At 34.8% G+C, this 25,929-nt stretch overlaps 1 protein-coding gene across 1 annotated transcript in view; it reads left to right on the top strand.

The window, feature by feature from the left end:
• Positions 1–23,844, top strand: part of LOC116403388 (NAD-dependent malic enzyme 59 kDa isoform, mitochondrial-like) — a 46,751-nt gene extending 22,907 nt beyond the window's left edge. The window contains exons 7-8 of the mRNA XM_031884509.1: positions 21,803–21,909; positions 23,462–23,844. Of these exons, the coding sequence (XP_031740369.1) occupies positions 21,803–21,909; positions 23,462–23,477 (123 nt within the window). The 3' untranslated portion in view covers positions 23,478–23,844. The remainder of the gene's footprint in view (positions 1–21,802; positions 21,910–23,461) is intronic.
• Positions 23,845–25,929: the final 2,085 nt, after the last annotated feature.

Raw genomic sequence — 25,929 nt, 5'->3', positions numbered from 1 at the left:
AATTAATAAAATTGTCAATAAAAAAAATCAGATTTGTTATCATCAAAACATAAATTAATTGAATAATTAAAATAAATTAATTTGAGATTAAGGGCCAAAAAGCCAACAATCTCCCCCTTTTTGATGATGACAAATCATTGAAGAAAAATAACTTGAAACACACATGATCAACAAGTAATTCTATTATCAAGATGTATAACCATAAAGCTCATGTATATATTTCACCACAAAGAACATACTTGAAAACAATTGATAAGAGAACCTTCTTTGTCCTTAATTAATTTTTTTTTCTCTAAAAAAATATGCATTATTCAATAGAAACAATTATGCAACAAATTGATAAAAACATATTTTTCTTATACTTCTCCCCCTTTGGAATCATCAAAAACAATACCAATGAAGTTAGCTCTCCCAAAAAACAGGAACACATATACAATGTCTAATTCTCCCCCTATCAATATGCATTACGGTAACAATATCAAGTAAGATATAAAATCAAGATGCATCACAACGAATAATTCCAAGCTCAAGCCTATTTTTACAAAAGCTTTCTTCACTCAAAGGTTTGGTAAATATATCCGCTAATTGATTATTGGAACTTACAAACTCAAGAGTAATATGACCATTTTGTACATGCTCTCTAATAAAGTGATGCCTAATATCTATATGCTTAGTTCTAGAATGATGAATAGGATTCTTAGTCAAATTTATGGCACTAGTATTATCACAAAATATAGGCACATTATCAAATTTTAATCCAAAATCACAAAGAGTTTGTTTCATCCAAAGAATTTGTGCACAACAACTAGCAACCGCAATATATTCCGCTTCGGTAGTGGATAAGGCAACCGAATTTTGCTTTTTACTAAACCAAGATACTAAGGAACTACCAAGAAATTGACAAGTCCCACTAGTACTTTTACGGTCAAGTAAACTACCGGCAAAGTCCGCATCGGAATATCCTACCAAATTAAACTCAACATTTCTAGGATACCATAATCCAACATCAATAGTTCCAAGCAAATATTTAAGTATTCTTTTAACGGCATGGAAATGTGATTCTTTAGGACAAGATTGAAATCTAGCACAAAGACATACACTAAACATGATATCGGGTCTACTAGCGGTCAAATAAAGTAAAGATCCGATCATACCTCGATAAGTCTTTATATCCACACACTTACCTTTTTCATCTTTGTCAAGCTTAGTGGTAGTGCTCATAGGAGTTTTTGCAACTTTACCTTCATTTAATTTGAATTTCTTGAGCAAATCCCTTGTGTATTTTTCTTGACTTATGAAGATGCCATCCTTGAGTTGTTTGATTTGAAGACCAAGGAAGAAACTAAGTTCTCCCATCATACTCATCTCAAACTCATTATGCATACACTTGGAAAATTCTTCACACAAAGATGAATTAGTAGAACCAAATATAATATCATCCACATAAATTTGTACTATAAGCATGTCATTATTTTTAACTTTAATAAATAGAGTATTATCAATTTTTCCCATCTTAAAGTCATTCTCAAGTAAAAACTTGCTAAGTCTATCATACCAAGCTCTTGGAGCTTGTTTTAAGCCATAAAGAGCCTTTTTCAACTTATAAACATGATTAGGTAAATCAAAACTTTCAAAGCCCGGAGGTTGTTCTACGTAAACTTCCTCCACAATATAACCGTTTAAAAAAGCACTTTTTACATCCATTTGATACAAAATGAAATTTTTATAAGAAGCAAAAGCAAGCAACATTCTAATAGCTTCTAATCTAGCAACTGGTGCAAAAGTCTCTTCATAATCTATACCTTCTTCTTGACAATAACCTTGAGCTACAAGTCTAGCTTTATTTCTAATGATATTTCCATTTTCATCCATCTTATTTCTAAAAACCCATTTAGTTCCGATTATAGATGCATTAGAAGGCCTAGGGACTAATTTCCAAACTTTGTTTCTTTCAAATTGATTTAATTCTTCTTGCATAGCTAAAATCCAAAACTCATCACATTCGGCATCTTTAAAACTTCTAGGTTCAATTTGAGACACAAAAGCAAGATTACTAAATAAATTAAGAGAAGAACGAGTTTTGACACCTTGTTCGGGATTGCCAAGAATTAGATCCTTGGGATGGGATAGAGCATATCTCCACTCTTTAGGCAAGGATGAAGAACCCTCTTCTTTCTTTTCTATGATGTTCACATCTTGCATACTTGGAACAATTTCTTTGCCTTTGTCATTAACAAGTAAATCTCCAAAATCTTTTTCTAAATCATCACTACAAATAGACTCATTAGAAACATTATTCCAAGATTCATCAAATACAACATGAATAGATTCCTCAATAACTAAAGTTTTCTTATTGAAAACTCTATAAGCTTTACTAGTAGAGGAATATCCTAGAAAAATACCAACATCCGTCTTAGAATCAAATTTTCCAAGTTTTTCTTTGTTATTCAAAATAAAACATTTACAACCGAAAACTTTGAAATACCCAATATTTGGAATTTTTCCATGCCAAAGTTCATAAGGAGTTTTATCTAAAGAGGGTCTAACTAAAACTCTATTTGAAACATAGCAAGCGGTGTTAACGGCTTCCGCCCAAAAATATTTAGGTAAACCATACTCATTCAACATTGATCTAGCAAATTCTTGCAAAGTACGATTTTTCCTTTCAACTACACCATTTTGTTGAGGAGTTCTTGGAGAGGAAAAATTATGGGAAAAACCATTTTCTTCACAAAAAGCTTTAAAAGCATCATTATCAAATTCTCCTCCGTGATCACTCCTAATTTTGGAAATAAAAAATCCTTTTTCATTTTGTACTCTTTTTGCAAAACTAATAAAACTTTTCAAAGCATCATCCTTATGTTTTATCATCAAAACCCAAGTAAATCTAGAAAAATCATCAACTATCACAAAAGCATAATAATTTCCTCCATAGCTAGCAATTCTAGAAGGGCCAAATAAGTCCATGTGTAATAGTTGTAAGGGTCTAGTAGTAGAGATCACATTTTTAGATTTGAAAGAGGACTTAGTTTGCTTACCCATTTGACAAGCATCACAAACTTTGTCTTTTTCAAATTTAAAACTAGGAAGACCTCTAACCAAACAATTTTTAGAAATATTTGAAATTAAGTGCATGCTAGCATGTCCTAGTCTTCTATGCCATAACCAAGAATCATTATGCAAAACCGAAAGACATTTATCAATAATAGGATAATCATTCAAATCAAGAGTGTACACATTTTCATCCCTATTTCCAACAAACAAAACTTTTCTATCACTAACATTTTCAATTATGCAATTTTTTTTATCAAATATTACTCTAAATCCTTTATCACACAATTGACTAATACTAAGCAAATCATGCTTTAAACCATCAACCAAATGAACATTTTCAATCAAAGTAGATGAATCATTTCCTATATTACCCTTACCAATTATTTTACCTTTCTTGTTGTCACCAAAGGTTACCATGCCTCCATTCTTTTTGGAGAAAGAGATAAGCTTGGATCGGTCTCCCGTCATGTGTCTTGAGCAACCACTATCCAAGTACCATTTGTTTTTCTTGGAGGCTTTCAAACAAACCTAAAAACAACTAATTTCAAGTTTGATCCTTTGGTACCCATACTTGTTTGGGTCCTAGAATGTTAGCATTTACATATTTAGGGATCCATTTCATTTTTTCATAGACATTACAAGCACTAGATCTAGATAGGTAACAAGAATAAGCTTTATGTCCATACTTGCCACAAGAAAAACAAACAACATTATGCAAAGATTTATTTTTCATAACAAATTTATGTACTCTACTTTTATTGGAGAAATTCTTCCTTGGAGCAATGTAAAACTTTGCTCTTTGCGAAAAATTTCTTCTTGAATAAGTATTTTGAGCATACTTCAATTTAAAGCATTTAGGTCTAATGTGACCTTCAACACCACAATTATGACATATGGGTACAAAACTAGATTTAACATGATTAGACACATGATTAGACATGTTAAACTTAGGCACAATAGGTGATGCTTTAACGAATGTAGTTTTAGAACTTGAAGGAGTAGATGATTCATCAATATAGCCTAAACCTCTCTTATCACCATAAGATTTTCCTACTTCAATAATTTTGTCCAATCTTTGAGCACCTATTGTCAACTTTTTAATAGTTTCTTTAGCTTTATCAAGTTCTTGTAAAACACTTAGTTCATTTTCTTTAAGCACTTTAATCAAGTTATCTTTTTCACAACTATCATGCTCAAGAAATCTAACTTTATCAAGCAAAGCATCTTTCTCAATACAAACATGCTTATCACTAGAGACATTCAATTCTTCAATTTGCTCAACATTTTCATTCTCTTTAAAGCAAGCAATTGTATCAAGTAAAGACTTATTTTCACTAATTAAAACATTGTATTTCTTCTTAAGCACAACATACTTAGAACTAAGTTTTTCTAGGTCATTTTGCATGCTTTCAAAATTTTCAAATAATTCATCGATAGAAAGAGGTTCTAGAGTTACCTTATCATCATGTTCATCATCTTTGTCACTATGAGCCATGAGACCAAGATTTGCCATTTCTTCAACTTCACTTTCACTTTCACTACTATCATCCCATGTAGCCTTCATTGCCTTCTTCTTGGATTTCTTAGATGATTTGAGGAGAGGACAATCCGTTCTTATATGACCCGATCTTTTGCATTCATAACAAATCACCTCATCCTTTTTGCTTTTCTCACCTTTTGACTCTTTTTGGGTTGATAGGTGTTTCTTGAAATATTTCTTTCTTTTTATGAAATTTTTGTACTTACGTGAGAAATAAGCAATGTCATCTTCATCAAGGCCATCCTCATCTTCGGGATCAACTTCCAAGGAGATAGTCTTTAATGCAATGCTCTTCTTCTTTTTGGACTCATCCTCCAAGTGCTCCTTCATGATGATCTCATGAGTCATGAGTGAGCCAATAAGCTCCTCTAGTGGAAGTTTGGTGAGATCCTTTGCTTCTTGAATTGCCGTTACCTTAGCTTCCCAAGTCTTAGGTAGAGACCTTAGAATTTTTCTAACATTTTCGAAAGTTGTATAAACTTTACCAAGACCCTTCAAAGCATTTATGATGTTAGTAAATCTAGTAAACATATCGGTGATAGTCTCATTAGCATCCATCTTAAACAATTCATAATTATGAACAAACATGCTAATTTTAGACTCTTTAACTTGATTTGTTCCTTCATGAGTAATTTCAAGAGTATTTCAAATTTCTTGAGCGGAAGAACACATGGATATTCTATTAAATTCATCTTTACTCAAGGCACAATACAAACAATTAATAGCCTTAGCATTAAAAGAACACTTTTTCATTTCATTTTCATCATACTCTTCTTCTAATTTAGGCGTATCAACATTATCAACATTTTTCATGGGTACATAAGGACCTTTAGCAACAATTAACCACAAATTATAGTCAATAGATTGCAAATAAATTTTCATTCTAGCTTTCCAATATGCATAATTTGAACCATCAAAATAAGGAGGTCTAGAAGTAGATTGACCTTCAACAATCCCATTTGCCAATATGTTTGCCATAATGCTCTAACAATAAAGTTTATCAAGAAATTAAAATTTCAAGATGAGCAACCTTGCTCTGATACCAATTGTTGGATCGGTATGGCAACCCTAGAGGGGGTTGAATAGGGTTTAAATAAACTTTTTGACAAATAAAAAGTAAAATCAACTAATGAGATATTTTTTTAATTTAAATAAAGAACTTTGTAAACTTTGTTAAATAACAAGATTGATAAAAAGATATGAATTGAAGTATGCAGTCAAACTCAACCAATAAGAATATGTAACTAAAATTGAATTAAAAAATAACTAGAAAAGAGTTAGAGAAGAAAACACCGTAATTTTATAGTGGTTCGGTTAAACTCAACCTACATCCACTTTCCCAAGCACCTCTTGGGATTTTGATTGAAAATCTTCTTTGGACTCTTTCCACGGATTTGAGCCGAACCGATTCTTGCTTCTTTTTCGGGTTCAAGAGTAAACCCGATCCTTTCCACGGGTTAGGATCCAACCGTTACAATATGTTGAAGTTTTTAAATCACACAAAAGAAAACTCTCTAAAAGAGTGAGTATACAATTTGAAGCTCACAAATTTAATCCTCACAATACAATAAGAAGCTCTCAAGAATAAGATGAAAAGAATAAAAATTGGAAGCTTTAGAGAGAATAACAATGTTGGCTTTTTGCTTGAGGATTGTAAAGATTTAATGATCTTGTCTTTTAAAATTTGAGAAAAGTGAAGTATTTAAAAAGAGAGGAAAGATAAATTCAAAATCATTTTGGATCATTAGATATAAGTAAAAGAAAAATGAATGGTTGAGATTTAAACTTAATTAGTCGTTAGACACAATACAAATAATAATATAATAATATTTCTTTTCAAAATATTTTGTTTAAAAAGAAACCAATAAAGCATTGCTGGGTCGTTTGGAAAATTCAAGTGATACTTAAACACGTTTTGAATACATTTTAGGTTAGATTGAGTTTGTTGCACTTACACACATGGTTGTGAGTTACGAACTTACACTTAGGATTTGCTTGGTCGTTTTGTAAACTCAAGTAATACATAGACACATTTTAAGCACGTTTTAGGTTGGTTTGCACTAAATTTGTTGCACTTACACACTTGGTTGCCATTTTGGGTCTTGAGTGCTTTTTTCACAATATTTGAACTTTTTTCGTAGGTTATGAGTTACAAACCTGCACGTAAGCTGTTTTAGGTCGTTTTGAAAGTTGCAGTGAAAGTTAGACACGTTTTGAGCACGTTTTAGGTCGTTTTGAGCATGTTTTAGGTCGTTTTGAGTAAATGGTATGTATGTTGTGATTGTTTGATTGCATGTATAATACCTTATTGAGATGTGAATGCTTGATTGAGAAGCTGATAGAACACCAAGTAATGGTTCTTATTTGTTCATTAAGCAACCAAACTATTACAGAATACAATACTCAAACCAGTCTTGAAAACACAGAACAAACAAGTACTATTACAGACAATAACCAAGTACAAAATAAAACATTCAAACATCAAAAGTAGTTTACGATAATGGAAAACACTTTCTAAGATTAAAGTAACTGAACAACTTCTGTAATTCTGCTCTCCAGAAAATACAGCCCCTCCACTTCCAGAAACTGATTAACCAACCCCCATCTTTCCTTCCATCTCTCCCTTTTAACCTCCCTCCTGTAACTAACTATTGTCCCCACTAAGGTGGTTTCCACTTCCTCCAATTCCATCACCTGTGCACATGCAATTCCACTTGTCTTTCTTCTGCTATATTGTATTGCAATTGGTGGTCTATCATTACTCTCCCTCTCCAAAGACACCTTGTTCTCAAGGTGGGAAATGAGGAAGCTTTTGTGTAAAATCATCACAATTCTCCCATGTAGCCTCATGAGGTGGTATTCCTTTCCAACTAACAAGCACTTCCCACTTCTTTGTTGCTGGATTTTTAGGATAGCCAAAATTGTCTGCTGGTAGTAACTCTTGAAATGTAGGAACATCATCAATTCCATATAGTTCGGTAAATGTCATTCCTCCCTCCATAGCTCGACATTTTGTCAAGAAACCTTAATCAGATGGTGTCCATGTCTCCATCATGTGTTACAGACTCACTCTAGTCTTTGTCAAACTCGGGTCACCCCTTATAACAACATTCTTTTCATTTTGTATGAAAGTTAAAGTGAGTTTCCGCCAATCCACTTCAGTTACCCTAACGTGTGCAGCCATTGCATTCCAAGGATGACATCTTGATAGAACACTAATGTAGTGTTTCTATTATATTGATAATTCAAACACAACTTACAACATAAGCAAATCGTGAACCTCAGAAAATGAGTCACGTTACATATAATTCACAAACATCAAACAAAGAAAACCTCCTAATCCAAAATTCTAAACAACAAAATACTAATAAGCAAACCAGAATATAGAACACCAATCTTCTGCTTCCCCAGTCTTTCAAGGAGTATTGCAGACCTTTTCCTTCACTCCAAAAACTCACTTTAACAAATAGGCAGCCACATTTTTCAGGTATAGAAAATAAAGTAGGTAGTATGTAGGAAGGCTAACCAAAACTGAGTTGCATAAGGTTTGTCTTCCGCCTCTAGAGATGTTATATCTTTTCCACCTTTCAAGTTTCTTGTGAATTCGATCAATGACTGGTTGCCAAAAAGACTTTTGTCGAGGGTAGCCTCCCAAAGGGAGACCTAAATATATAATCAGAAGCTTTTCTACCTTGCACCCTATCAGATTTGTTGTTTGAAACAAATCTTCCTCTCCCACATTAACGCCGCTAAGGGCTGATTTTTCCCAGTTTACTTTCTGCCCCAAACACCATTCGAATAATCTAATGACGTTTTAAAGTTTAATGAGCATCTTCACATCATACTTACAAAAGAGAAGAGTATCATCGACAAATTGAAGCAAAGGGAGGTGGATCAAGTCTTTGCCAACAAGGAAACCTTCAAACTGGCTGTTAATATGAAGCTTGTTTATGATTTCTCCTAAAACCTCACTTACTAGGAGGAATAAAAAGGGGGAGAGGGGGTCCCCTTGGCGGATACCTCTAGATGCTGTTATCCGGCCTCTAGGCTTACCATTGATGAAGACTGAATACTTTGGGTTTTTGAGGCAGCCCATTATCCATGATATCCATTTGGAACTAAACTTTTTCAAAGATAATTTTTTTTCTAAAAAGTTCCAATTCACCCTATCAAAGGCTTTTTCCAAGTCATGTTTTAAAATCCATCCTTTTTTCCGTTTTGCCCTATAATCTTCCACGGCCTTGTTAGCAATTAATATTGGGTCAAGAATTTGCCTACCTTCAATAAAGGCGCTTTGAGTGGGGCTTATAATTGCATCCATAACTTGTTTTAGACGTTCAGATAAAACCTTTGCAACGACCTTGTATGCTAACGTAGTAAGGCTGATTGGACGGAAATCCTTGACTAGAGTCACATTCTCTTTTTTCTGCACTAAACAAATGAAGTTTTCTTGGATGCAAGCATTTAATCGTCCATTTATGTGGAAATCAGACATTAGTGATTTGAACATATCCTTGAAAATAGACCATTGGGTGATTAGGAACTTCACTGTGAAGCCATCCGGGCCCAGAGCTTTATTGTTGCCAAGTGCCTTTAATGCCTTAAAGATCTCCTCCATTGAAAACTGGGCAACAAGAGCCTCATTCTGAATTGAGGAAACACAAGACCAATTACTGTTAATAGGGATGAATCTGTCCCCCGGAATTCTAGTATAAAGTGACTCAAAAAATTCCAGCACCAGCCTTTCATTGTCGCGGAATGAAGTCGAGACAACCCCATCATCATCTTTTAATTCAGTTATGAGGTTCCTTCTTTTTTTCGCATTTAGAAAGCGGTGGAAGAAGCCCGTATTCTCATCACCCAAAGAAAGCCAATTGAGTTTACTCTTCTGAATAAAATTTCGCTCTTCATTTTGATAAATACTAAGTAATTTCGCTTGCAAAGCAGCTCTAGAATTCAACTCTTATTTATTTAATCCAATCAACTCAGCCACAGAATCATATTTTTCTAATTTTGACATCAAGGATTTCTCTATTTTTTTTTTACCTTACCTTGTGCAGCAATATTCCAAGCTTTTACTGCCAATTTAATTGATCTCAACTGCTCATGAAGAATGAAACCAGCCCATCCCTGGAAGTTAGAGTTGCTCACTGTTTCAACAATAATCTGATTAGAATCACTGGACACCAACCAGCTGTTACAAAACGAAAAAGGTGAGGGACCCCAAAGAAAAGAACCAGCCTCCAAGAATAAAGGAAAGTGATCCGAGAAGATGCGTGCTTTTCGAGAAACTCGAGAATTTTCAAAACAAACATCCCACATCTGATTTATGAAGAATCTGTATAATAATGATCTTAAAGGAGAATTACCGTCTCTAGACCAAGTGAACCTTCCATTTTGCAATGGAATTTCCATGAGAGAAACCATGTCAATAAACATATTGAATAATGACATTCCTCTAGTCCTTTTGCCAAAAGGAAATCTTTCCCGGGCCCAACGAGTGATATTAAAATCCCCACCTATGCACCAGGCCACGACCGAACAATCAGCTAAGGAAGACAATTCGGGCCAAACCAATTTCCTTTCTCTGCAACCACAAGGGCCATAGACATTTGTGATCCAACAAACCTTTTTGCACAAAGTGAGGCATTTGATTGACAAAGAGAAGCGTCTTTTAATGACCTCTGTTACAGATATTTTACTGCTGTCCCACATGGTAAGAATTCCCCCAGAAGATCCAACAGAAACCACATAATTCCAGGCAATATCCTTAGAACTCCACAATGATTTTATAAAAGCTGAGTTCAAGGTATCCTTCTTAGATTCTTGAATCATGACTACAATTGTTGATGAATTTTTTAAGTGCTGCACGTTTAGAGGAGTCGTTCAAACCCTTAATGTTCCAGGAGACAACCTTAATAATGACTAGGAGGAGGAAAAGGCAGTTGCACATCTAATTTAAGCCAGAATGATTCCACAATCATCGACTATAGACACTAAATCTTTAGGCAAATCCAAGGGAATTTTAATAGGGAGAATATCTTCATCATTGAACAAGACATTCAGATCCATCCCATTAATTTCTGGGACTAATTTAGGGTCAACTTCAGTGTTGGGGACTGCCAATTTAACTGATCTCAACAGTAAGTTGATTAAGTTGGGCAGTAGGAGGGACACGAGACAAGGCATCTGCTGCTTTGTTTTCTAGTCCCGGTTTATACACGACATCAAAATTGTAGCCAAGAAGCTTAGCAATCCACCCTTTGTTCCAATAAAAGTTTCAATGATCGTTGATCAGTTTTCAGTACAAACCTCCTGCCCAAAAGATAAGGTCTACAACGTTGCACAGCCAAAACTACAACCATTAATTTCCGTTCATAAACTGGTTTAACACGATCCCTCATAGCTAATGTCTGGCTAAAATAAGCAATTGGCCGATGATTTTGAATTAAGACAGCACCTACCCCGTATCCAGAAGCATCGGTCTCTATTTCAAATGGTAAGGAAAAATCTGGCAGTGCTAAGATTGGGAGAGTCATTGTAGCCATCTTTAAATTCTCAAAAGTTTCAGCAGCTGCAACAGTCCATTCATAAGCTCATTTCTTCAATAATTGAGTCAAAGGAGCAGCCACACTTCCATAATTCATTACAAATCTTCGATAATATCCTGTCAACCCAAGAAATCCACGAACTTCACGGACATTAGAGGGCACGGGCCATTCTTTGATAGATATAATTTTCTTGGGATCAACCTCTACACCCTTGCCCGAAATTATATGGCCAAGATACTCCACTTTCACTTTGGCAAACCCACACTTGTGCATATTAGCATATAATTTATTCTGTCGCAGCACCTTTAACACCCATTTTAAATGTTGAAGATTTTCATCCAAACTTCTGCTGTAAATTAAAATATCATAAAAAAAGACTAAGACAAACCTGCGTAGGTAAGGTTTAAAGATACTATTCATCAAAGCTTGAAATGTTGATGGTGCATTGGTGAGCCCAAAAGGCATGACAAGAAACTCATAATGCCCCTCGTGAGTTCTAAAAGCTGTTTTCTTCACATCCTTTTTACACATTCTAATTTGATGATATCCCACCTTGAGATCAATCTTCGAAAATATATTAGCCCCATTAAGTTCATCAAACAATTCCTCTACTACTGGAATAGGAAACTTGTCTGGAACGGTCACACTATTCAACGCACGGTAATCTACACAAAACCGCCAACTACCATTTTTTTTCACCAACAAGACCGGGCTCGAATATGGACTAGTACTAGGTTTTTATGCCAAATGCCATCATTTCATCAACCAATCTTTCCATCTCATCCTTTTGCTGGTATGCATATCTATAAGGCCGAACATTGACTGAATTAGTCCCCTTCTTAAGATGTATATGATCTTCAATGGTACGTTGTGGTGGCAACTCTCTAGGCCAATAAAAAACATCTTCATACTTAGCTAACACGGCTGGAATAGACTCATGAATGGTAGACAATTCATCAACCCCATACAACGCTGCAAATGCCATTCCACCTTCGAAATATCTACACTCAGTCAGAAATCCCTAATCAAGTTCTGTCCATGTCTTCATCATGTGCTTCAAACTCACCCTATCCTTCTTAAGACTCGGATCTCCCCTTAATACAACCTTCTTCCCATTTTGTATGATGTCAAAGTAAGTTTTCGCCAATCTACTTCGGTTACTCCTAATGTATGTAGCCATTGCATACCAAGAATGACATCCACTCCCCCCCAATTCCAATGGCAGAAAATTATCCACAACCTTCCATTCACCCAATAGCAGTTCCACTTGTTTACAAATTCCCTTCCCTTTTACAGTAGATTCAGACCCCGAAATAACCCCATAATGAGAAGTTTCCTCCAACGACAACAACAATTGAGTTACTAAATTTTCAGATATAAAATTATGGGTCGCGCCGCAATCTATCAATACTACTACTGACCTTTCTCGAATCATACCTTTAATTTTCATAGTTCCAGGGTTTGTTAATCTCACCACCGAATTTATTGATAATTCGATCACGAGTTCTTCTTGTTTAACAACTTCAGTCCCTGTATTTCCGTTTTTGAATCCTGTTCTTCAACTACTTCTAGTTTTTCCCCATTTTCCCCAACAACTAAAACTCTAAGTTCCTTATGATCTTTCACTTTACACTTATGGCCCACAAAAAATCTTTCCTCACAACGACAGAGACCTTTCTCACGTCTAGCCTGAAATTCAGCATCAGAAAGTCATTTTAGTGGTCCTTCTCATCGATTAGGTTCACCAGCCACTCCTCGAAGTGGAATCGTCCGCATTGGAACAATCCCTCCTGGCTTATTATCATTAGAAATCACGAGAATTTAAGGTTTAAAAGAAGCAGAAACCTGAAGTTTTCCATCTGCTGCACGTTTGAAACTTGATTCTCCCCTTATCACTTCTCGGTATTTAATCTTTTGGGCCAACTTCATCATTTGAGCAAGCCCCATAGGTTCCCAACATTCCATATCTGCCTTAATCCATGGTTTCAAACCATTCATAAATGTTTCTTCTAAGACAGCCTTTTGTAGAAAAGGCAATGGTGCTATTGATTTATCAAATAAATTTTCATATTCTTCCATTGTAGTTTCTTTCTTGATCTTTAAAAATCTTCCCAGAATTGATCCCTCACGACCAAATCAAAATCAAACAATAAGACTCTTCTTTAAATCGTCCCAATTAACAAACGGTTCACGATCTTCATGAGATTTATACCAATCCAAAGCTACTCCATCAAAACTAATAATGGACACAGTCATTTTCTCTGACTCACTCCGTTTGTGTATCTGAAAGTATCTCTCAGCCCTAAACAACCAAGAATCAGGATCATTTCCCACAAAAACTAGCATTTCAATTTTTTAAAATTTGCTTCGGTCGTCCGCAGAATCTTCACCCTCCAACTTGGTATGTTTTTCCTCAGATTTTCCCCCCATCGTCGTTGAATCACTGACATCAACCATGCTGTCAACTTTACTTGATGATCCTTCTAGTTCTTCTTCCATCGTTGTCTTCCCTTTGATCATTCCTTCAATATATTTCAACAGTGTTTCTGGTTGATGTTGTAGCTTCTCGGCCTGTACTCCTAACCTCTCACTACTCTTTGCCAAAGATGACATGTTTTCCTTGATTGTTGGCAGATCATGTAATTCTGCTCGAATGCTGGATATTTCTTGATCTACAATTTCCAACTTTTCCTCAATTGGCTTTTGAGCCATGATATAGAACTTCACATATTCGATTTCTCTGATGCCAAAATGATAGAACACCAAATAGTGTTTTCTACTAATTTATTAATCAGCCAAACTTTGACAGAAAACAGGTTCTAACACAGTCTTGAAAACAAAGTACAACACAAGAACTAATACAAGGATAAACCAAGTTCAACATAAAACATCAAAACAGTAAAGTACTTCACGATAATGGAAATAACTTGCTCCAGACTACAGAAACTGAACACTTTCTGCATTCCCTGCTCTCCAGGAAATTACAGCCCTCCACTTCCAGAAACCGACTAACCACCCCTCTCTTCCCTCCATTCTTTCCCTTTTAACTATCTCCCATGTAACTAACCTTGGTCCCCACCAAGGTGGTTTCCACTTCTTTTTCCACTTCTCTCCATTTCCCTTCTCTTATTCACGTGCAACTGCTCCCTTTTTCCTCCTACTATATTGTAAAATAATTGGTGGTCTATCACATTACTTATGTGAAGGTGAACCATTATTTTGTTTGAATTTGAAACTGATATCTCTCTCTCTCTCTCTCTCTGCTTTTTGTTTCTTTGGTTACCACCTAGTGCTTATGTGCCTGCCTGGTGGGCCTTCAAATGTTTCAAGTATGCACTTTTTCTAATGCCAATTGCTTCATGTTTTTTTGTTCTTGAAGAGGAGGGATAGTGTGAAGAATCAAATTCAAGTTTGTGGCTGTACAGGAACAACTATGTGAAAGAGACCACCTATTCACGAACTGGAAAGGAGAATAGAAGATAAAGATAGAGAATTGCAATCAATTACATTAGACAACGAAGTAGTCTGTTGTTTTTTTCCTCATGCTTTATTTACTTGCATAAGAATGTTTTTAAATGATTTGTTTTTTTCTTCACTAACCCTTTTATTCTATAATTTCTTCACTGGCTTGGGTCAAGGATGATCTTCTGCGGGGAAAAAGAAAAAGAATTAGCAACTTACAGGTTACATATTTTGTTGAAGTCTTTCAATTTTTCTCTTCTTTAGCCATTGATTTTACTTTTTGCTTACGCTCACACCTTAACACATTCTTTAGTATTTTAATTTTATTGCAGTACATTATATACAATCTTCATTTTTCTTGGCTCTACTGTAAATGGTGTTTATTTTATTATGGATTTGTATATTATACAACACTGCCATATGAAGTCATAAAGTTATGAAAAAGGAATGAAGAGGCTTATCCATGCAAGCTTCAAACCAAAGTCAAGGATGTTGATCCTTCTAGGGGAGTCCACCGTTCCCCCCCTTATTTTTCTCCCTTTACTTTGATTTTCAAAAGCTTTAAGGACGAAGCAATTTTTTAAGCGGAGGGTGGATAATAGCTCGCTTGTTTTGTCTAAACTTGGGGGATTTCAAATTTTGCCCAAATTTCAAAAAATTTCAGAAGTTTTTCATTACAACAATGAGCATTATAGCTTCTTAAATCTTGCATAAAAGGCATGACTATCAACCCTTGAGCACTAAGCTCGGGTTTGTGACGTGAGATTTTGAATTTTGATGAGTATATGTACTGAAATTTGAGAATAAGCTTTTGTCCTTTTAAGCCCTTTCACAACTTGTACATATCCTTTCTTTTTTTCGTCAGTTAGGGCTTACTTTAGTTTTGTTAGTTGGATGAAGCAATTTGGAGTTTCAAAGTTCTTGAAAAGGTTAAATTTTTTGTTTGAAATTGGGCACTCGGTACTATTGATACAACAGTCAAACAGTAGTAGTTGAGACGTGAAACCTCGTGATTACCTGCATTCTAGTGTTTGCAGTCTGTGAAAAAGCAGAGAACTGTGGACAACTCCTTTTTTTTTCTTCACCAGGGTAATAAGAAGCATTGGAACTTCCCTATTAATTGATAGAGTCTTACTTGCTGTCTCCACATGGTAGTAAAATATTGTTTACTTCATCTCTTTAGCCGTATGCATCTTAAATGCAAAAGCTCACAATATATGGGTGACATTAGTCAAAGGGATCTAAGACAAGGAGACCCCCTGTCCCCATTCCTTTTTACCCTCCGTGGTGATGCTTTCAACAGATTAGTTTACTTCTATATGGAGAAATAAGCTCTTGAAGGTTGGGAGATCAGTAGAAAAAAGGTGGCTATCCTTCATCTTCAGTATGCTGATGACATTTTGTTTTTTTGTCCAGGGGATGTTCATTCTTTAATTTGAATATGGCGAATTTCTTCCTAATTTGGATTAATATGAAGGAGCATAAGGTGTTTGATGGAACTCCAATTGGTATTAAAGTAGGAATTTCATTGATAGTAGCAAGGGAATGAATTCCCAAATACAAGCTAACACTCATACCTTCTGCAACCTATCTTTCAAGGGACCTGAAAGGAACTCTTTACTTGAATCTCTAACTAACTTTCCCACCTTTCTATTTCATCTATTTATACTAGTCTCTCCTTCCTCCTACTAACTAACTCACACGTGCTTCTCACGTATTAATTCTTTTTCTTTTCTCTTCTACTATATTGATATAAGATAGGAGGTCTTAAGCTTGCGGTTGAGTTGGGTTGTAAGATGGAACCTCTCACCCTTAACTCGCTAGGCTTTCCTTTGGGTGGTAAGCATTGGTTTCTGGCCTTCTGGCTTTCTGGGATGTCGACAAAATTAGAAGTAAGATTGCTAAATGGAAGAATTTGTTTCTTTCCAAAGGTGGCTGGTAATCATTGATTGCTCCGTTGCTCAATGAGTTGCCTTTGCATTTCCTTTCCCTCATCAAAGCTCCTTACAGGATGATTAAAAGTATGGAGAAACTGTTTAGATATTTCTTCTGGGGTGGTGAAGACAACTCAGGAGTCATCTTGTTATAGGAAAGTTCCAGCACTGATTGAGAAATGAAAATTTATGGAATCAGTTACTTGGTTCTCTGTGAATGATATGTTTAAAATTTTTCATTCATAATCTATAATTTGTACCCATATAGGTTCTCAGGTTTTAGCAAGTCATTTGATTTAACAACATATTGGTAATAACTTTGACTTTTATTTTGCAGCCTTTTTACTGTATGCAGCATCGGTTATGACAGCTGTGTTTATTGTGGTTATATTGCTGTTTTTGTTGTCAATGGCGATATATCTGGGCTTTTTGTTTTTGTTGTTGTTGTTTGGTGGTGATGGTGGTGAAATATTTTATTTAAGCCTCTAGTTAATATTTATGTTTACTTAACAAAATTTGTTGCTTGAGCTTGCTTCATTTTGTCCTTTTACTTGTTTAAGTCCTCTCTACCTTGTCAGTTTATTAGACAAGCTTGATGCTTCATTTATTTCCTGGATTGATGGCTAATGAAAAACTTCTTGTACTCTTCTTTCTTCCTCAAAATCGCCGATTCACGACCATCTTCTTCTCCTAGCCCTAACAGCGCCAGATTTCTCAACTATCGATCGACGTGACAATCATGCCTGTCTGCTTGACAAAGCCTTTTTCGGTCTACCAATAAAGGAAAAAGGATTGCTGGTGACACGAAAGTTGTGCTCGACGCTCCTTTTCCTATTCCACTGCGCGTCGTGGTCTTTCCCTTGCTGGCTTGGATGACTACTATGGATGATGATCACAATGGATCACAAATACCCAAGGATGCCCAAGGATGCCCGAGAGAGCTCCTTAGTGGATCACAAATGCTTCCAAATTCTTTGTTCGTAGACTAATTTGAAATCCTTCCAATTTTAGGGTTCTAAAAGGTAGAATTTGACCACAAAATCCAAAATTTTTCTTTGATTATTAATTTATTGTATTCAACTTTCTGTCGGTTATTTACAATACATTATAGTTTAAAGATTTGAAGTAGCTTTACCTCACCTATATAACTACATTTAAATCGAATATTTGTGGTTTCATGGAGATACTTTTATTTTTTTTACTTAAGGTCTTGTAGTAATAACTTTACTTTCTTTTAACATCACAACATTCCTCTAAACTTGAATCATGTGTTAAATTCTTACTTCATTCAGGAAAATATGGATCCATGTTGTCTTTGATATCCATAAGATACCAATTAGATTGTATTAATTATTGTTTATAAGAAAATATTTGTGTGCAGAGTTTCAGTGGGTAAATCTTAATGGCTGGCAGAGCAGAAAATTGGTCCGGGATATATTACTCTCAAGACAAAGTATTTTTTATCAGTTTATTTCCCATGGGGTATTTGTTCTTCCTATGCTTTATCCTTATCCCATCTTTCTCCGATGTAGTCTTCATAGGATGGATTTCTGTGGTGTAAATTTATTCATCTAGTTTGTTTGATTTATGGTTGCATTTAGGGAGAAGGTAAATTACATAAGCCGAAGTAGTTATGGAAAACATCTCCAATTTACAGCAAGTTAAAGCAAAAAAAAAAAAAAAAAAAAGAGAGAGAAAATAGCAGTTAAAAACAACTGGGCATCTTGCTTTTTCTTATTGAAAGTTATGTCGTTTATTTCAAGTCAAATTGACCACAAAATGCTCAAATGAGATTCTTCAATAGAATATGTAAAAAAATATAATATGTAAAAGAATTTTTATATTGGAATTGGCAGATGGCTGAGGGCCTTCGTGAAACGTGGAGCGAAGCGATAACATTATCCTTCAAAAAATTCAGGAGTAAATATTTATGTGAAAGGACATATTATTTGCCATTTGACCTTATTTATTATTGAATTATTTGGTTGGAAATGATAAACTACACATTATTGTTTCTTCAGTTGTGATCTTGATTATGGGCTATTTGGTATTTTGCCTACAAACTGTATAGTTAATTATCTGTTAGCTTTTGTTTTCTGTCACAACTTTATGTTTATGTGGCTAATTGTAGCCAAAGTTTTATTTATCATCTTATTTTTCACAGCATAAATGAAACTGTGTTTCAAGAACAGGTGCTGCTACATCATTCAAGGAAATTCGTCGTAGAGGTCCGTAAGTTTTTTCCTTTGGAGTGTGATACTAACCTGTTTGAATAAAGGAATCTGACTTGGTCTTTTCCTCTTTAACATTATGGATTAGGTCTTTCTCTTTACCAGATTTCGTAGCTGAAGTTTATGAAGTAATCAAACGGTGTTAACTTCTTATATAAAGGTTAGTGCTAACTGCTAAGCTTATTTCTAAGATGAAAGATGCTTTTATCCCTCCCCAAAGAATATCATTACTATTTATGTTGTTTCTGATAACTAATTCTTGCATAGCATCTGGTTTGATAATTAAAGTAAAGTTTCTGACATGGAGGTTTTCAAGTTGTAATATATATTTTATGTTTTAGGTAGATTCCCAAACTTTGAAGAAACACTACAGTACTGAGGTAATTGAATGTTGTAAGGCAGAGCATCGGGCTTACCAGAGCCAAGGTATCTTCTTCGATAACAAGGTAAGGATAGTCCGGATACTACATTTCTTTTGTTATTGAAGTTTAGTGTTCCTTTTGTTGGGTGCTTGGTGGTTGTGCACCTATATTGATTTGTACTTCTGTTAATTAATTATAGTCCTTCTCTCTTGTCTGAGTAATTATTGTCTACCATCTTGTTAGCAAAGGCTTCCCATGGAAATTCAGTTTGTTGTGCTGCATGTCCACGATGATTTTCGTGATTTTAGTTTTAGATACATAAAAGGGTCTTTACATCACAACATGAATGACTATTTTTTAATATGAACCTACAATACCCCAAATGAATGCTAGATTAAATTGGATACAAGGCAGATAGATAGTGAGATGGAGAGTGTTTGTGTGCTTTAGAGCCATCTGTCTCTAAAACATAGTTTCTTCCCCCCCACCCCTATAAGAAGTAATTTTATTGATGTATGAAATTTACAAAAGGTTTGGTGGAACACCCACAACAATCTTTTTGAACTTTTTGGTAGGTTATGAGTTACGAACTTGTATTGAATATTTGTTAGGTCGTTTTAATAATTCAAGTGATACTTAGAAAATGCAACCGAACTTAAACAATTCTGCACATTTTTCTAAAATTTTTAGTTTAACCTCTTTAATAAAATTAGATGGAAATTCTTGTTTTCTTTTTGTAGGAATAAAGGAAAATGAAATATAACCAAACTTGGGATCTTTGCAAGCAAGCTTCCATGAAGAAACTAGGTTACAAGGGGAGGTCTTCTGTTTTCCTTTTTTTTTATCCATCTGTACAATATTGCTGAAAATGCTTTGAGGACAATGCAAATTTTTAAGTGGGGGTGAGGTTGTAGCCTTGCACATTCCATGTCCTCTGGGAAATTTTCATTTTGCAAATTTCGCTAAACATGTCAAAATTTAGAAACTTTTGCAATGCTCTATGCTTAGAATAAGTACCATGTCTACTTCGCTTTTTAGCATAAAAATGCATGTATGCCTAACCCATGAGAACGGAGCTCGGATTTGTGATTGTATTTGTTATTTGAATATGTTACATATGTTGAAAATGCATATATTGATAGCTTAGAAATGAGTAGAACACTTGGTTCATTTTCTGAATATTGTGAATTATGTACGTAATAATATGTGCGGTTGTCTTTTTTATCTCAATTTTAATCCCCCTTTTTTGCCATATTCTACTGCCTTTTTTATATTAATTTTAAATCCCTCTTCTGGCCATACACATTTGTATAAGATTGTTTGAAAGCAAAATACGATTGTTAGGTCAAGTAGAAAGCAAAGCCGGCAAGTTCTTAGAGTTCTTCACCCAACATAACAGTCGATAAAAACAAAACAAGAACCCTAAACCCTAAACCCTAAACAAAACATGACTGGCAACCCTTGACCACTAAGCTTAGGTTTGTGATGTAAAATTCTGAATGTTGATGATTATATGTGCTGAAATTGAGAATAAGTTGCCGTCTTTTTTGGTTTAAGCCCCTTTTTAACCACATCTTATTGAGATGTGAATGCATGATTGAGAAAATGGTATGTGTGTTGTGAATGCTTGATTGCATGTATATAATAAATAAGTATGGATACTTTTCTAGCTTTGTCTTCCTTTGTTGCTTTGCCGACTTACCTATGATGCACTTAGTCCAAACTAACCTAGATAGAGTTAAAAAAGGATAGGAGGTACTCTTTAGAAATTGAGATGGTTTTAACAAATTTGTCTTGTCAAACATGAGTTAGGAGCCTCTTGTCTAGCCACAATGAACTAAATCCCTTTAGAAAATGGTGGGCATTAACAAAACTTGTTGTCACTTCGAAGGGAGCAGTCAAACTTAGAAACTAAGTGTACAACCATAGAAAGGTTAGTCCACCGGTTGTAGCAAGACCTAGTTACCACATTGCATTCCAAAGAAAGAAAAGAGAGACTTGCAAACGTAAAACAGTGAAACAATTAAGAGATAAAAAAACAAACAACATATGCAATATACATCAGAAAAAGGCCATAAAAAATGAGAGGAAACTTCACTTTTGGCCTAACCAAAACCAAACCACCTACTCTTAGCGTTCTAGACATAGCACTGAGTTTGATGAGGGCTTTGAAAAGAGGAGGAATCCTCCATGTTCCACACTAGGGAAAACGAAGCTTTTCTTCTTCTTCTTCTTCTTTGTTTCTTCCTGCTGCCTATTCGACCTGCAACTTTGAGTGTAGTTGCTTGGCTGTCTAATTGCCACCACTCAAAGTCACTCCCTCGCCTTCTTATCACTCTTAATTTCCTTGACAACAAAGTCAAACTGCTACAAAACAATCGAATTTTCGTTTGATTAATTTTCTATCCACGGGAGGCTTTTGTATGTTGATCACCCTTGTTTTCTTTGAAAAGTTTAAAATTCCATACACGATATATTGGGAAACTTGATTTTGAATAATGCCAGTTTGAGGATTTTCAAATGAAATGGGCTTTTGAAACATTACAACATTATCATAAGAGGTTCTGCATGTTCAACGATGACATACAAGTGAGTAGTTCATGTTGTATTCATGCAGTTGATAATTACTTAAAAGGACATTCATTTTCGTTTATTTCATTTCATAAAGGGAACTGCTGGTGTTGCTCTCGCTGGACTATTGGGAAATGTGAGAGCTCAAGGGCAGCCATTGAGTGATTTTGTTAACCAAAAGATAGTAGTGGTAGGGGCTGGAAGGTATTGTCAGCTGTTTAACTTTAACATTTTCTCCAAATAGCAATACTGCTAACTATTTAGGGATCGTAAGCCTTGTCCTCTTTGTTGAAACAAAAGTGGTTGTTTGAAAGAGGAATTACTATTACTATTACGTGAATATAAGAGAAATGAAAACTTTGGAAACTATAGTTCAATCCTTTTGGTTTAACCTTCATTTGTTTCAACATGCTGTTTTTTCTCCTCTTTCAACTTCAGTGTTGGGTCTGTTCTTAACATGGCTATTCAGGCTGTTTTGAGAATGGTAGGGAACAACGATTCTACTGCAAGAAATCGATTTTTTTTCTAATAGACAAAGATGTAAGAATCTTTTTCAAACTTTCATTTCTCAATTTATGCATCAGTCTGTCCAAGTTTTTCCTTCCATGAGAGTTACTGATTTCAGAAACTCGGATGGGGTTTGGAATTTGGGTAGCTTTATTATGGGTTAATTTGTATGACGCAGTTTCGTGTGAAAAGTATGAGGCAGTTGAAGAAGTTAAATGACTTGTGGTGGTAGTAATCAGTGTCAAACTCATGTGGTTTTTAACTTACAAAGAAAGAGGAAAAATATCAACTTAGTCCGATGCAGATTAGGGTTTTAAGTCTTCTATCTAATTGTTTGTGTGATAAATGCAGTTACTTTATCAAAAACAAAGAAGAAAAGGAAGGGACCACAAGATTCTTTAGTATTTTAATTTTATTGCATTACATTATATTCAATCTTCATTTTTTTGGTTGTGCTGCAAATGGTGTTTCTTCTATTATGGATTTGCATTATACAACATTGCCATATTAAGTCATAAAGTTATGAAAATTAGAAACACACCCTTTGTAGGAGAGAACATGATCCTTCCTTTGAAGTAAATTGAGAGAATTTCCTCTACTGCCTCAATTTTAAGGCTTGAGGTTTGAAGAACAAGGATGAATAATCAACGAAAAAGGAATGAAGAGGTTTCTCGTTTAGGGAAAATAGCGATTTTTCGTTTTTCATACTTCCAAAACGACACAAGTATGAACTTATTGTGTATTAAATTGATCGAGAGGCCTTCCAATTTTTGTTAATCTATAGTTTCTGTCTCTATTTTAATTAACTGCTACATGTAGAAGCCTAACTAACTTAGTTAGAGTTCTATCAAAAAAAGGAAAGAAAAAAAGGAAGAAGAAAGATCATGTGATAAATTTATAGAAATGCCATGCAATTATTTTCTAACTATTAATTTATGTTTCTGTGGTAAATTACTGCTACTAGAAATCTAATTGTGTTCGGTTAGTTAGACTTCATGGTTTGATTTTTTTTTTTTTTTTGTTAAAGAGGTTCCATAAGTATACCGATGGTTTTGAAATTTTGATTTGATGCATGTCTGAGAAATTTCAAGGCTAAATTATACAGAATACCCATAAACTTTGTACTTTATATAAAAATACCATTGAAAATACACCAAACATAAACTACCAAAAGTGTTAAAAATACAGTTAATATAATTATCTAATTTTAGTAATAAATGAAATTGAGAGAACTTTCTTTGATTTTCAGGAACAAGGATGAATAATCAATGAAAAAGGAATGAAGAGGTTTATCCATGCAAGCTTCAAACCAAAGCCAAGGATGTCGATCCTTCCAGGGGAGTCCAAAGTTCTCCCTTATTTTTCTCCCTTTATTTTGATTTTCAAAAGTTTGCAATTTTTTAAGTGGGGGTGGGCAATTGCTTGCATGTTTAGTCTAAACTTGGAGGTTCAAATTTTGCCAAATTTCAAAATTTCTAAAAAAAATTTCCTTACAATAATGAGCACTATACCTTCTTAGATTACTTAGATCTTGCATAAAAAGCATGACTAGCAACCCTTGATCACTGAGCTTGGGTTTGTGATGTAAAATTCTGAATGTTGATGAGTATATGTGCTGAAATTTGAGAATAAGCTGCCAGTGTTTTTTGGTTTAAGCCCATTTTTAGCGATATCTTATGGAGATGTGAATGCATGATTGAGAAAATGGTATGTGTGTTGTGAATGCTTGATTGCATGCATATAATAAATAAGTGCATGGATACTTTTCTAGCTTTGTCTTCCTTTGTTTCTTTGCCATGACTTACCTATGATGCGCTTAGTCCAAACCTAGCCTAGATAGAGTTAAAAAAGGATAGGAGGTACTCTTTAGAAATTGAGATGGTTTTAACAAATTTGTCTTCAAACATGAGTTTGGAGCCTCTTGTCTAGCACAATGAACTAAATCCCTTTAGAAAGGGTGGGCATTAACAAATCTTGTTGTCACTTCGAAGGGAGCAGTCAAACTTAGAAACTAAGTGTAGAACCATAGAAAGGTTACCCACGGTTCTGGTGTTCGCATACCAAAGAAAGAAAAAGACACTTGCAAATGTAAAATTAAAGACAGCGAGACAATTAAGAGCTAAAAAAACAAACAACATATGCATTATACATCAGAAAAATCCCATAAAAAAATGAAGGGAAACTTCACTTTTGGCCTAACCAAAACAGACCACCTACTCTTAGCGTTCTAGACATAGCATTGAGTTTGATGAGGGCTTTGAAAAGAGGAGGAATCCTCCCCGTTCCACACTAGGGGAAAAACGAGACTTGTTGTCACTCCGAAGGGAGCAGTCAAACTTAACATTGAGTTTGACGAGGGCTTTGAAAAGAGGAGGAATCCTCCCCGTTCCGTAGTAGGGGGAAAACGACGCTTGTTGTCACTCAGAAGGGAGAATTCAAACTTAGAAACTAAGTCCCCACCCCACAAGAAACTTGTCCAATGAACCTTAACACTACGAGGATGAATAGTATCCCATGCACTAGCAATCAAAAAACCACTATGACGACCAAGAACCCAAACCCACCTATCACCAACATTAGGACACGAACTTACAACTTGAACCCTATCCCATAAAGTAATCAAATACAAAGACACCCTCGACAACTCATTCCCTTTCGAACCAATAAACTTAGAGAGCCTAGCCTCCTATCTACTCGTTACATTATAAAGCGCTCTCTCACCAACTTGTTGAAGGATAGGACCACCCTGCAACCACGGATCCAGGCACAGTTTACAATGCCTACCATCCCCAACCTCCATCCGAACATGCTCTTTTAGACTAGCTTGGCTAATTCTGATTTATTAGAGGAAAGTTGTGTGAAGATACAAATTCCAAATTCAGTTGCCAAAAGGTCAGTACTGCTTGTTGGATCGATATGGCAACCCTAGAGGGGGTGAATAGGGTTTAAATAATCTTTTTGACAAATAAAAAGTAAAATCAACCAATTAGATATTTTTTTAATTTAAATAAAGAACTTTGTAAACTTTGTTAAATAACAAGATTGATAAAAAGATATGAATTGAAGTATGCAATCAAACTCAACCAATAAGAATATGTATCTAAAATTGAATTAAAAAATAACTAGAAAAGAGTTAGAGAAGAAGACACCGTAATTTTATAGTGGTTCGGATAAACTCAACCTACATCCACTTTCCCAAGCACCTCTTGAGATTTTTATTGAAAATCTTCTTTGGACTCTTTCCACGGATTTGAGTCGGACCGATTCTTGCTCCTTTTTCGGGTTCAAGAGTAAACCCGATCCTTTCCACGGGTTAGGATCCAACCGTTACAATATGTTGAAGTTTTTAATTCACACAAAAGAAAACTCTCTAAAAGAGTGAGTATACAATTTGAAGCTCACAAATTTAATCCTCACAATACAATAAGAAGCTCTCAAGAATAAGGTGAAAAGAATAAAAATTGGAAGCTTTAGAGAGAATAACAATGTTGGCTTTTTGCTTGAGGATTGTAAAGATTTAATGATCTTGTCTTTTAAAATTTGAGAAAAGTGAAGTATTTAAAAAGAGAGGAAAGATAAATTCAAAATCATTTTGGATCATTAGATATAAGTAAAAAAAAATGAATAGTTGAGATTTTTAATTAGTCGTTAGACACAATACAAATAATAATATAATAATATGTCTTTTCAAAATATTTTGTTTAAAAAGAAACCAAT

This window comes from Cucumis sativus, chromosome 4 (assembly GCF_000004075.3).
Source record: "Cucumis sativus cultivar 9930 chromosome 4, Cucumber_9930_V3, whole genome shotgun sequence".
Lineage (NCBI taxonomy): Eukaryota > Viridiplantae > Streptophyta > Magnoliopsida > Cucurbitales > Cucurbitaceae > Cucumis > Cucumis sativus.
The sequence above is the reverse complement of the archived record's forward strand: the minus strand, read 5'-3'. Positions and strand labels throughout refer to the sequence as shown.